This window comes from Indicator indicator, chromosome 1 (genome assembly GCF_027791375.1).
Source record: "Indicator indicator isolate 239-I01 chromosome 1, UM_Iind_1.1, whole genome shotgun sequence".
NCBI lineage: Eukaryota > Metazoa > Chordata > Aves > Piciformes > Indicatoridae > Indicator > Indicator indicator.
The window spans coordinates 70,142,988-70,157,433 of record NC_072010.1 but is presented as its reverse complement, the minus strand read 5'-3'; the positions used below and the strand labels follow the sequence as shown (position 1 = coordinate 70,157,433).

Genomic DNA, 14,446 nt, shown 5'->3' with positions numbered 1-14,446 from the left:
TTTGTAAATGCCACATTCAGGAATACAGTCTGCTCTTTTCTGGGAACACATCTCAGGCTCATGGCTGTTGACATCAAACAGCTGATGTAAAAAAGCTATCACTGTCTTTGGTCACCATAGTCTCTACTTGGTCTCCACTGTCTTCTGCAGCTGCTGTCGTTTGCAAGCCCGTGGGTTCACTAACAAGATTATCTTATCATACTTGTACTTCAGAGGCTGAATGTTCTTACCTTATTTTCAGATCTTAGAGTCTAGCCTAAAAACATTTGCTACTGAACTTGGCTATTAGAGAGAGAAATGGCCCCATTAACTTCAAATGTGACAATGTATTACATAGTTAACTTGGAAGTAACTTTTTACAAGGCTCTTGATGTGGGTTTATAGCAATCTTATTCATTTTTAAACAGCATTGACTAGAAAATTGACAGAGTTGCACAAAATAATCATATCAGAGATGGATCAATAGCTTTTTACTCCTGTTTCCTGTCGCTCCTAATTCTTTCTTCTTTTTTCTTTCCTCTTGTATTAATAATCTCATAGAAACCCTCATATATGCACATAACCCCAGGAGCAGAATAGGAATATATATTTGTAGGAAGTCCCCAGAGCAAGTGTGCTTTGCTGGTGAAATGAGGAAAAATTTGCCCATATTTTTTATCTCAATATCCAGTCAGCCATGCCCTCCAGACTCAACTGCAAGAGAGGGCTGTAATCTCTGTGGATGTTCACATCCCCAGATGAGGAATCTTTCTTCCTCTTTATTGGCACAATATATATATTGTGCACACAGTGGCCTAAAACAGTTAATCACAGGTGTGAATTTTCCTCAGAGTACTTTTCTGTCTCATACCCTGTTACTCTTGGTATCAGCTACGTATTGTTATTCAGAGGCTTTCAATAGCTTGAAGTGGGTTCCAAAAGCAGATGTGATAAACTGAGGCTTCTTCCATCACTACGATTCATGCTAGTGAACTAAAGCCCAGTGCAGAAGCACCATAGAATTAAAAATAAATAATCTGTCCCTCTTCATTTTCACAGGAATGGATATGCTTATCCTTGATTTCTCTTATGCAGAAGAGACAAACAGTAGGAAGCGTTCATAAAGTTGTATATAGGGGCCTAATAGAAAGAAAATACAATTTCATATTAACATTAATCCCTGTTAGCATTAGATTAACTCACTGGTGAGCTCTGCTAGATGGGACTGTCCTCATGCAAGACAGTCAGCAGGGTAGGGCCGAAGAAGCCAGCCCAGTTCCCACTGCAGCTAAGCACACAGTTTTCTTTCACTGTGAGAGTAGGAGTACCAACTCTAAAGAGCTCAAATTTGGATGAAGAATTTGCCTGATGATATTCTGACATCAGTGTAGGCTAGTTTAAGGTAACACATTCTTTTGGCAGCACATCGCTCTGGCCAGAGGTGCTTGTGGGCTCTCAAAGCAACACAAGAGATGTGGAATCATGAGAGACACATGTAAAAAGCCATACACAAAATCTGTAGTCACATTGCATACAGTTTTTCCTTCTGCCCAGTGTTTCAGAAGACATCAGGCCACCTGCAGACTCACCAGAAATGCCCATCTCTGGGATCCTCTTTGCTCTTCTTAAAAACACGGCAAAGCTGAGCACTCTGGGAACAGTTTTCCTCAGATGCAGAAATGGATGGTGCACTTCAGCAGCGAGAATCACGAGCAGCCTCTCGCTAGCTCTATGAAGCCTTCCTAGCTGTGGGCCCCAGTGTTTTGCCACTGATGACTTGATGAGCTCTCTTCAGCTCAATCTCTTGCCAATGTTTTTTTCACTGCCTCATGGATGTTAGCGTGCTAGGCGTGCTGCAGCATATTTTTTTTTATTTTATTGTGAGTGGTGAAAAAGAGCAATTGGATGGATGGGGTTTCTTTCCAGAAAACTGGTTCATGCTCTGTGATAATGGTCGGCCTTATTTTTATCAGGATTAACCTGCAAGATTCCTCCTTGAAGTTAAGCTCTCATGTCTTTCTGCCTAACATGACTGACTTGGGTTTAAATATATGCATATCAGCTTCTAAAGCTTTTAGAGCACTTCTCTGAACAGAATTAGAATTAGTACACTTCAAGTGTGCAAAATATTCAGGGAGAGCAAATCTTATATAGGGCTTGACTCCATGTCCTGTTTTTTTCCCTTACCTAGTGCCTAACTCCACTTGCAATGGCTTCGATGAGGCTGTCCCAAGGGCTTACAGAACATCCCCGGGAAAGCAGATCTGCTTTGTTGCGACTGTTCGTTTGGCAACGCCTCAGTTCTTAAAGGTAAGTGCATACCAGGGGTCTCGTTCATTGCAGAACTTCTCAAAACACTTTCAGACAGGGTGACACACAAAGTCCTTAGTTTTGCTAATTGAATGGATTTCAGATACCACATTTCATGCATAAAAGTCCAGTGAAGAGGATTATCAGTGCAAGCCAAGATCACTTGGTGTCACTTCTGCCTGCCTTGCACAGGAAATGGAAACCTTTTTGCATTGGGAATTGCAGCATCACTTTCAGATTGGGTTGTTCATTGCCGCTTTCTGTTCCTGCTGTTGGGACAGCATACAGATGGCCACCAATGCTTTCATTTGCACCCCTTTGTGTCTTTGAGTGACTGCTGCTAGTTTCTCCCCTCCCACATCCTGTCAGCAAGATGTGGTAGTAAGGTGCTTGTGGAAATAAAGATAGACCACCCAACCTTGTGCCCGGCACTGTGATTCCCTAATTAACAAATGTAAGCTATTGCATCAGGTGTCTCGTCCTCAGAGGTCAAGAGGTTTTTATACTAACTGAGACCTAGCTGGTATGAAATCACTGCTTTCTTGGCCTGGTGCCATTACCGCTCTGGGACTTGCAGGGCACCCTTGACTGATTCATTGCCCTGGAAGGAAAGTAGAGTGCTTTCTGAGTAAATGAGGACACTTTCCATAAATCTTAACCACAGTAATCATATTAGCACTAGAGGCTGGAATTAAGGTTCTCCAGGAACCTTGAAAGTTAATTCCCTTGTCTTTGGGTAGCTAACATCTCAAGATTAACGGGGAAGCAAAATAGGCTGCATGTGGCAATAAGCTGCCCAGTGTTAGGAAGGAAGCAGCTATTGAACAAACTGGAGAAGACATTAGCTGCCATGAAATCCAAGACTCCAATCACTTCAGTTTGTCTGGATAACTTACTTTACCCTGACTGGCCTAGGAGTGCAGAAGTAGCATTTCACTTGCACATAGCAATGTTTGCATGTTGCACCTTGAACTTTATGGTGTGTTCTTGGCATCGGCAAGGATTTTGACATAAACTGGAGTGGGGAGGAAAGGGGAATTTAAGGTATGAATCATAGAATGATAGAATCATAGAATCATAGAATCAGTCAGGGTTGGAAGGGACCACAAGGATCATCTAGTTCCAACCCCCCTGCCATGGGCAGGGACACCTCACACTAGATCAGGCTGGCCAGAGCCTCATCCAGCCTGGCCTTAAACACCTCCAGGGATGGGGCCCTGTATTGCAAGCAACTTCGATCAATTTTGTGAGCATTGATATGTATCAAAGAAACACTTGATGACAGCGCACCTCAGCTTGTCTTCTTGTCCCTTGAGGTTTTAAAGCACTGATGATCTGAAAGACTTCTCTTCCCAGGAGGGATAGCAGAGAGAGAGAGGTGACAGTGGAGACAACAGGAGGGTGTTACTGAGCTCACAGCACAAGGGGTCATGACACCAGGGAGCAGAGGGACGGTAGCACTGGGGCCAGTGACCAGGCTGTCCTTATCACCGATGACTGAGACCCTCCTGCAGGAGAGACATGGAGGACATTTGTAACACTGGATGCCACCAACTCCTGAGCATAGATGATGGCAAGTCTCAGGCCAGGAGTCTCCAGGCTGACTCTAGGCAGCTTGTGTATCTGAAACTGCCCCTGCAAACTGCCAGTGGGAGAGGAGATGTCAGCAGAGGGGAGCTGTGAGCAGGCTAGTAGCTGGCCGTGGGGTTCACAGATGGCCCCAGTGCGTGCACAAGTGTGCACCATGGTGCCATCCTTCCTTCTCTTCCCACCTCCCAGATAATCACCACCAACTGCCTCCTGATCCTCATTCCCTATGAAACAAGGATGTCCTGCCTTAACAAACAGCCCTAAGCCTTGCCTCCTGTAATTCATTTCCTAATGATCGTTCATTATCATGAGCACCAAAGGGCTGCTGTGAGCCTTAAGGGACAGTTTCTTCACTGCAGGAGTGAAGTGCAAGCCAAAACCCACTGCCTTTCACCTGCCTGACCAGCCTGTGCAAGCTGCCTCTGCAGCTATTGAGCGAGGAGACTGTCTTCCTTTCTCAAAGAGAGCTTGGAGGGCAGACATCCAAAAGAGCCAGGCAAGGGCAGTGGGTATCTTTAGTAACACAAAGAGAGTGAGCAAATTCAGGTGGGACCAAGCCCAGGCTGGATGCTGGGAAGGATTACCGCTCCTCAGGACTGTGGGTAGCACAACCACCACACCCTGGACACTGCTTCAAAGCCATAAAAACTTTGGCACCTCAAGTGTCTCCAGTTAGTCATCTGTTCTATCACCCGATGATCTCCACTGCCCAGAGAAGGGGAATCTAGAAAAGGGAAGGAGACACTGTAGGTTGAAATGGAAACAGATTTAACAAAATAACAATAAAAAATCTAATATAAGTACTAATACTCATATAAAGTACACAAAGTTATACTCAGTCCATGTAGTGATCACAAGCTGTTCACTCCCAGCAGTGAATGCTTGTCAGGCATTGTGAGCACCACAGCTCCAGCGAAAGCATGACAGTAACAGCAAACAGGAGCATAGGCCTCAGGAGCAGAATGACAGGTGAGACCCTCCAGGGATGGTGACCACTGAGGAGCAGAGACCATCTCCACAAACTTGACATTATAGGGAGAAAGCTATTTATGGTACAGAATATTTCTGTTGGCCATATTGGGCCAGCTGCCCTGGCTTTCCCACCTCCCTGCTTTAGTACACGGCTAACTCAAAACTGCTAAAGAGCTTGATCACTATGGAGACCTGCATACCATAGCTGGGCACAAACAAAACTGTCTTATCAACTTTGTGCTTGATGAATCAGGTTCTTCAGTTTTCTCAAAAGTGCGGCTTTCCTGAATGGAAATTTGATTCTGTGGTTCTATCCCAGAGAAAACAGGACACTGAGGAACAGTCTCAGCTCTTAAGTCCATGCACATCACAAGTTCTTCCCAGCTCCTGCAAAAGTATTGGCAGTGATAGATACAATAGCTTGCTCTCTGGAATTGCCTGTATTTCCTCCTCTTATGCACTGTGTATTTATAGTTAACAAAAGCTAGGTGAAGCTGCCAGTCTCAGCAAGTTGCTTTTCTTCACCATACAGGAGATGTGCATTGTAGAAGAACCTCTAGAAGAATTCACATCAAGACACAGTCTCGAGTGGAAATTTTTATTCCTGGATCACAGGTTGGTGACAAGAAAAGCACTCTTGGCTGTGTTTGGTGCTTGTCTACAGCTATTTTCGTAAGAGGAGTTCTCTCAAATAGCATTATGTTTCACATCTAAATTGCATGAACAGAAGAGCAACCACTGAAATTCCTACAAAAGATTATATTTACTATTTTACCCTGCATTTATTTTTATCAACCTTTTAAAAACAAAACAAAACAAAACTCCTTCTCAGGTCAAATTTGTAATTAGCTTGTTCTTGTTTCCTTTAAAATTATCAATGGACCAAAGCCTGTCACACAACAAAATCATCTAATTAATATACAGCTACAGAAATCATTCCTTCCAAATCCAGCCATTGATTGTGTGTGTGCGGTTCCCACTGAGTTACAGAGGGAACGTCTGTGCTGGCCTGAGGCAACCATACTGGCAAAGGTACAAAGCAACTGCCTCAGCACACCACTGATGAGCTCTGCAGGCACTCAGGGAAGCAGCACACTTGATTTCACCTCCTACCTCCCCAGTCCCAGGGAATGATGGCTTCCTATCACCTTGTAACACCTTTTCTCCTGTGTGAGGCACATGTGAGCTGCAGCAGAGGCCCTAACAGAGGAATAGTTGTGAATGGCTCTCTCACAGTGGATTCTTGTGTGAAGGGCCCTGAGAAGCTGAGTTACTTTCCACAAGCACATTTCCCTGGGAAGATGGTGTTGTCGTAGCCTCGTCCCTGGTGGGGTTGGTGCCTGCCAGCACTGTCGTGCCCAGCTGGGTATCATGGGCGCAAAGTGGGGGAAAGTGAGGATCTGGTCCCTTGTGGGAGACAATTGTACACTGATGAGTGAGAGCAGATGTGGGCTTTTTGCATATTCATGACAACACACAGAACTGCTGTTTCTTTTGTGGCTTATGAATTCACCTATATTGTGCCTAACTGCAGAGCACCGCCAATTATAGGATACTTGCCTTTTGAAGTGCTGGGTACTTCTGGCTATGACTATTACCATATAGATGACCTAGAGCTGCTAGCAAGGTGCCATGAACACTGTAAGTATTGCATAGCCCAGGTTCCTGTGAAGTCACAGGACACTTGTTCCAGTGAAATGTATTTTCAGTTAAAATTGATTTAAACTTGGAAGGAGAGCTTTGACCCTTGCCTCATATATGTATATTTTAGTGGTGTTATAGCAGATTGAGGGCACCACAGCTGATTGGTGTCTGGGCTAGACTTATCAAGCTCTGAAAAACACATTTTTATCTTCTCTATCCCCAGACACAGTCAGTGAGCCTCACTGCGTGGATAAAATACACCAGATTAGACACCTGCTTTACTAAGTAAAGAATATAGAGGAATAGCTCAGGCAATCTCAGAGGGGATCTTATTTTGTAAAATTCTTGCAGATTATTTACCCTAATGTTAATTTTGTATTTGGCATTACCTGTGATTATTTAAATATAGTCTATTAAGATTTAAATGAAAAATTCTTTCACTAAGTAAAGAAAACGAGGCAATGCTTTTCAAATATTTGCTTACAAAACTGGCTGGAACATCTCAGTTTGCCGTCTCTGGGTAACCTGAAAATATCTCATCAACATTAGTTTTTGTATGTTCACATTAACATATAGAAAGGCTAAATATGTGCGTGTTTGGGAACCCCCTGAAATTACTGGAGGGAAAGGCAGACGTTAATTTTGACAGCAGATCTTTAAAAACCTGTATTACACTCCAGCTTACTGCATTTTGAATTCTTGTCAGTCTGTGAATTTTCTTTCTGTTTCAAATTATTTTTGTCTTCACACCATGTTATCTCTTATATTCACTTCATTCTGAATCCATCTGCTCACAATACTCATCTTTTAAGGATTTTACCATGTACTTTTCTGCTATAGAACTTAAGATGATCACTCTTAGAAATTAATCCCAGATGGCTAATTAAATACTATGTGATCGGCACATAAACCAGGATAAGATATATGTTTAAGTTGTAGCAGATATTAATGCATTAGTGTCCATAGTTAAGGTTAATTGTACTGTACAGGAATGTACCATTTGAAGTGTCAGAAAAAGGTACTTATGGATGTAGATACTTGCTCTGTCATAAGACTGATAGGACTCAAAAGGTGCTTAGACTCTTATCTCCTTCGGAAATCAGTGGGTCCATAGATACCTCTGTCACACTTTTCACTTTTCCTGCCATTTTCCTGTCATAAATTGTGCTACAACCTGTGTGTGTTTTCTGCTGACAGTGATGCAGTTTGGCAAAGGGAAGTCGTGCTGCTATCGGTTTCTGACCAAAGGACAGCAGTGGATCTGGCTCCAGACCCATTACTATATCACCTACCACCAGTGGAACTCCAAGCCAGAGTTCATTGTGTGCACACACATGGTGGTAAGGTATGGAAAATCCTATCAGCCGGTGAGGGCAAAAAGGACAGTAAGATAAGGGCATTTTCATGACTGCCAAAATTTTGTCTTAGAAAAAAAATAGCTGAACTCTCTGAAGGGAGGTGTTTAAGAAAAGACTGGATGAGGCACTTGGTGCCATGGACTAGTTGATTAGTTAGGGTTGGGTGATCGGTTGGTCTTGATGATCTCGGAGGTCTCTTCCAAACTGTTTTCTGGATTCTATAATTCTGCGATATGTTCATTATAGAAAAATGATCAGACCAAACCTTACTTTATCTTGAGTGTTATTTTTCAATCAGGAGTTTAGGGGCAGATGACCTTAAATTTTCCATTTTATGGAAAAATGGGAAATAGATAGATGCCCTAACTATTCTAATAATTAGTTAAGCTCTAGTCCTTACACTGTTCTTCAAAGAGATGTGTGGAATTTTCCAGTGAAGTGATAAAGTGGTTGTAGGCTGTGAACTTGACCTTTATATATATTTCTTTAAGCTATTAACCTGTAATTTAACCTGTAAAATGTTACAATCATTTGCTTCTCTATTTGCTTAGAACACATTTTATGAACTATAACAGTACTGTGTTGACACATACAAATATATTTTGCATTCAGTTATGCAGATGTTCGGGTGGAGAGGAGACAGGAGATGGGCTTGGTAGAAGTGTCCTCAGAGGTCGTGTCCTCAGCACTAAAGGTACAAAGAGAAAAGTTTTTTCTCATGAATATGTGTAGCAATCACAACTTGTTCCTATGTTAACATCACTGAAGACTCCAGCATTGTCTTTCTGGGTGAATTCCCTCAACTAGAATTCAGTGCTCACTTGAATAATTTTAAAGTAAATTGGATAAGCTTATGCAAGGATAAACCTGGAGATTAGTAACAGCCACAAATTAAGTGGCACATGGGCAGGGGCAATGTGAGATATCTCCACCTTTCTTTGCAAGGTACTACAGTTTAAAGATTAATTTGGACATTTTCTGGCAAACAGCCTTCTTAATGATATCTTGGTGATCTGCTGAGGGAAGAAAGAAAAGCTTCTCCTTGGTACACAGCTGAGTATCTCACAGAGGTTGCAGCTTCTGTCACATCCAAGTTAATAAAAACCAATTACTATGGCAGTAGCTTGCTATTTATTTCCAGCTCTGAGACAGCTCTTTGTAAAATGCTTTATTTGCGTACTGTTTGGAAGGGACACTGACACCTGTGCCTAGGTCTTCTGCTGGCCTACCTAGAATTAGTTCTGTTCAAATTGTTTTAGGCCAGGCAAAGAACCTGACAGATGCAATAACTATTCACTTTTCCTGGTTTGTTTTAGGATAGCAGTGCCAGCTTGGATCCTGAACAGCACTTTAATGCACTTGATATTGGTGCCTCAATCCTCAGCGCTAGTCGGACACCCTCAGCGTCATCCAGGAGCTCCCCAAAATCTTCCCACACACCCAAGTCAGATCCAGCATGTGAGTAGCATTCCTGGGTTACTGCATTATTTTCAATTTAACAAAGTTACAGAGTATGTGCCTATATTCCATGGCTGCTAATATAACAGTTATGTATGAGGTATTGATATATGTGTTTGTCACTGACAACAAAGTACAAAATCTGAAATAACGACATCCAAGAGGGAAGGTTCAAGAGCAACCACTTACACACTGGAAAATGAGTAGCATGACTAGCTGTGAGACCTGCTGTTTTAATCTGTTATGAAAATCAGGACTTCTGTCTGCAGATTTGAGGGCATCAGTATGAGTGACAAGACTAGACTTAAATGAGTAATAACGGTCTGTGGGCAGTTCTCTTCTGCCCAAGATACAGGATACTCCAGCCTTTATTTGGGCACACATTATACACTCATTCTGCTTCCTGGTCTGGAAGAAAAGCCACTGAGCTAACCTAAATTTACAGTTATTCAGACCATATAAAGGGAGTTGCAGCTGTTTTAGAACAGCTCTTGGGTAGTTTTGCTCCATTCACTGGAGCACAGAATCATAATCTGTCTCTTACTTTTATCTTTGCCCATGCCCTCCTTATCAGTTTAATTTTACTGCCATTAAAGTCAACAAGAACAGCCTTGACTCCCACTGGAATTTAGCCAGGACACAACCATTTCTAGCTAGGTCTCGTTGTAGTTCTCATTTCAAAGGGGTATGATTCCAGCCTGTGAGAACTCACTGGTACTTTCCTTGCAGCTACACCAACAAAGCTGATTGCAGAGTCCAACACTCCCTTGCCAAGAACACCGAGCGCACAGCAGGATTTATCTGTGCATAGACTCAGTCAACCTGCTACTCTTCAGGTAACTTCACAAAGAGTCATCAAAACAGGCAGATGTAAAGTATGTGCCACATACGCAGCTTAGCAGATAAAAATGACTTGCATGAAAGCCATGGCATTAGAAGAAACCTAAACCTTAAAGGGGGCAGACTTACAAATACAGTTTTGTTTTGTTTCCAACCTAGGTTTCTTTGCCTTCTCAGGCTCCATGTGAGCTTCTCCCACAGCAGTTGCTGCCTCAGGCAACTCTGCAAAATCAGACCGCACCTCTGGCACAGGTTAGTTGGGGATTTGGAAGTGGAATAGGTCACTTGCCTTTCTTCTGACGTTTTCGCCTTTCATCTAGTAAATAAATTAATTGAGTCCAGGTTTTGGGGGGCTTTTAGGTTATCTCCTTAGCAGCCAAAATCTGCAGATCTACCAGCTCTCAAACCAGCTTAAAATATTGTGGGGAAGTAATCTTAATTAAAGACTTGTGTTTAAACACAGAACTGCGTACAGGCATTTAGAGCAAAACCCCAGGCTCAGGTACATATAGGTTCAGGTGTTCATGCACATTTATTTCATAGGAAGACTGTAATGGGCTAAATCAAAACAATGGGTTAACCTGTCTGTTCTCCCAACACAAAAGTGAGGAAAAAACAACACACAAAGAAACCCTGAGACAAAGAGAGTGAGATAAGAGTTTACTAAATAAATGAGAACACGATGCACCATTACCTTAGCCCAAGCCAGGGAGCCACTACCCCATCCCTCCCTGTCCCACTGCCATCTCAGCAGAAGAGAGCAAATACCCAAAACCCAGAACCCGAAAGCAGCAACCAGAACAGGAAATCTCCCATGTTACAATCTGAACTTCAAACCCCATAATACCTTGCTCCAGCCAGCACTATGATTTTGAAGCCAGCATAAGGCAGGATGGTATGAATAGCAGCAGACTGAAACTCAACCTATGACAAGGACAAACCCAAAAAGATAGAGAGTTTCAAGGTCACAATGAGAATTAGGAAGAAACCAAAAAACTAACAAAGATTCAGTCCTTCTGGAAAAGTCTGCTTGTCTGTTCTGATGCAGAACTAACCAGCAATAAGGGACATACAAAACCCATTTTGTGAGTGTGCAAGTAACAATGAGGATGCTGCTAGAGACAGATTTCTCCAGCTGAATTTATTAACCTCTATCTCAAAAGAAGGTGATGGCCCAAAAAGACACTTTAGTGTTTCATTTGCAGTGGCTTTTGAAGGAACAAATTTGAGTACCAGGTTCCCTTTACACTGTTTCTCTCTTGTGGTCATCCTGTGATGATACACCCCATTACCCCTTGATTTTAGAAATAATATAGTCCTGGATCTGGGGTGCTTCTACCATCGGTGCTCTGTGCTCCCGCACAAGATCCCAGAGTTTCTTCCTGTAGCATATAAAACACAGAAAGTCCTGAGATCCATGCTTTAAAATAACAAAATCTCATTTATCATCTATGTTTAATATTCTTTTCACAACTCCACATCTGCATGCAGTGAAGAAACAGCATATCAATTATCTGCTCTGAGCATTCCTTTTATTTTACAGATATTTCTCTCCGTTATTCATTAATGCATTTCTGAACATCGTTTATTTTATTTATTATAAACCCAGTTGTGTTTTGTTTGACTTTTTTTCTACCTCCCTTTCCTATCCATCAAAGCTCTTTGTGAAGAGATGCTTTAAAGTCATTTACCTCCCAGTAATACATTCTTACTGACATGCCAGCTCCATTTCTTTTCCGCCAAATCTGAGAGCCATCCAGTTGCACGTCCACTGCTTAAGCCTCTTTGGGCTGGCTAAATCTCTGTGAAAGGAAGAAGGGTGGCTCAAGTCTGTCTACACAAGCAACCCTCTTCTTGACTGACAGCAAAGTCACAGAAATGCTCCTGGCAAAGCTCAAGGTGGACCTTCACTTGATGTGGAGCCAGGAAATAGAACCAGGACGTTGCATCTCAGGTTGCTGAGGTTCACAGCCCATAGTGATACTCCTGGGAAAGGTGGCAGTTCTCCACAGCTTTGGATGATTTTCTTAAACTATTAATCACTTTCTTTAATTTCTTACCTCCCACCTTAAAGTAATAAACATGCCAGGCCACATCAAGGTAATCCATTATTTAAAAGACAAGGGGCCTGCAGCGCAAAGCAAATGAGTGAGGAAACACAGGTACATGTGCTTCCCACCATGAACATTGCCTTGGTTTCCTAGCTGAGCATTTCCCAGCAGTTTAGTGGCAGAACACAAGCTCATTGCTTTAATAAATAGCCTGACTGGGTGCCCTGCTGCCAGCCCATGAAAAGGAGCTGCATAGGTTGCTCCCCATTGCCTTTCTGCCACTCGCCCTCAGCTGAAGGTCACTGATGGTGGGAGCTGAAAGGCAGTGTGTGAGCCTGGCCACGCAGAGTCCCAGCGCTCTGACAGGCATCCTTGCAGCTAACATTTGGCTATGGGGCAGCAGCGGGGGGAAAGACATTTTAAGTGGACATGACTGCATCTGCAGCAAGCAGGCAGCTCCTGCCTCAGGCACCATCTGCTTGAACTTTGATTAGTTTTTATTTTGAGCAAAGGTTGAGATGGTTTTGCCTCTGCTGAAATGCGGTTTTAGCATCTGCCATGCTTGTCTCAATGAACAGACAGCACACTACTAGATGTCATCTGAATGTAAATGGTTTACTTTAAAGCAAGTGCTCCCTATTAGAATATTTGTTTGTTTGCCTTCCTCATTGTAATAAATTAAAAATCCCCTACTACACAGCAGATGCTAATGACTGAATAATAATAAACACTAATAATTCGTTTGGGATGGCGCAGGTGTTATTCAGAAGACAGAAAGAATGAACAAGTTGTTCAGTGAGCTGCAAAAACCAATGAAACCTGGTTTCCCAGGGGCTGCATCTTGCAAGGCTGGTGCACAAACCCAGCCTTTATCACAAGAGGAAGGGACAAGTGGATCCCTCTGTCCTTTGCTCAGCTAAAGCTTTCCTGAAATTACAGCAACCTGGTATTTTTGAGATTTCACAACTCTGTTCCATGTCTCTAGCACTGGCCATAAGGATTGGAAGTTGGAAGGTAGGCAGAAAAGAAAGGTTTAAATAAAACTGAGCTAAACTCTTTTCTTTACCTAGCTACCATTGTTATGAAACTTGTAGGAACAGGATATCTTGAGATTTCCATCTTTCTGTTCATCATCTCTGAAATGGGGGACCATCTCAACAGGCACAGGAGCAATAGGTCCCTTCCCCTGACTACAGCCCCCCAGCACAGAGAGAGGGAATAACCCTGGCACACTGGGCTGGAACTCAGTGGAAATACCCCTCCTTGGGCATGGTCTTTCAGATGTCTATGCTGGTGGAGAGGAGTCAGAGCCCAGAAGTGCCAGTCCCTCTCCTTGAGCTGTAATGCCTGTTTGGACTGTTAGTGCTGGTGCATCAAGCCTGTCGCTACCAGAACATCTGCTGACATGATCCCAAAAGATTAAGGTTTTTGTTTTGGTGGGTGGTTTGGGTTTTGGTTTTTTTTTTGTTGTTGTTGTTGTTTGTTTGGTTTTTTTTTTTGTTTGTTTGGTTTTTTTTTTTTGGGGGGGGGGGTTTGTTGGTTTTTTTTTTCTTTGCTTTGCTTTTTAAGAAACCAGACTAAAATTACTGCTGTAGGGTTATTTTGATCTGCATTAAAAAAACCTTGATTAAACTGGTGCAATTATAGATATCTTGCAGGTTTAGTCTTCCATATTTGACTGTATCTGGAAAGCTGTCTCTTTTCCATGTATAACGTAACACTTTTCTGAGGATCATACAAACCTTTGTAAATATCTAAGTGAAACAAAGTGCAGCTTCATCTGACGCCAATGACAGAGTTACAGCTGTGCAGTGTGTTCTGTAGAACGTTTTGAATTAAGTTCTTTTAATTTATTATACAATTACAGATTTTCCCCTAATTAGTAGAGCAGTTAATGATCTTATAATTACTACTATCTGGTGCAGGGCAGTTGCTGTTGGTGTCACATTATACAAAACCAATAGAAGCTGTGTAATCACAGGGGTCATGGCTAGAGTTACCAAGAAATGTGGAGATTAGAGTGAAAAGGGGGAAAAGCAAAAAAGAAAGTTCCATATCTTCTTTCATAATGGCTAGTAGACCAGCTAGTTGTTGTTGTACTAAGAAAAAAAGCAGATGAAAAAGAGAACAAAAAAAAAAACCAATATTACATGAATAAGCTAAATATAAGAAGGCACTGAAAAAATAAAGAATAATAATTTTAAATTAAGAGCAATATGCATTTTTGTGAGCAACTTTGTAAAG

The 14,446-nt window shown here is 42.3% G+C and overlaps 1 protein-coding gene across 1 annotated transcript in view; it reads left to right on the top strand.

Annotated features, from left to right (window-relative positions):
• Positions 1-14,446, top strand: part of NPAS2 (neuronal PAS domain protein 2) — a 55,390-nt gene that overhangs the window by 26,954 nt on the left and 13,990 nt on the right. The window contains exons 7-14 of the mRNA XM_054400815.1: positions 2,171-2,289; positions 5,384-5,466; positions 6,386-6,492; positions 7,693-7,840; positions 8,466-8,547; positions 9,170-9,311; positions 10,041-10,147; positions 10,311-10,403. Coding sequence (XP_054256790.1) covers positions 2,171-2,289; positions 5,384-5,466; positions 6,386-6,492; positions 7,693-7,840; positions 8,466-8,547; positions 9,170-9,311; positions 10,041-10,147; positions 10,311-10,403 — 881 coding nt within the window. The remainder of the gene's footprint in view (positions 1-2,170; positions 2,290-5,383; positions 5,467-6,385; positions 6,493-7,692; positions 7,841-8,465; positions 8,548-9,169; positions 9,312-10,040; positions 10,148-10,310; positions 10,404-14,446) is intronic.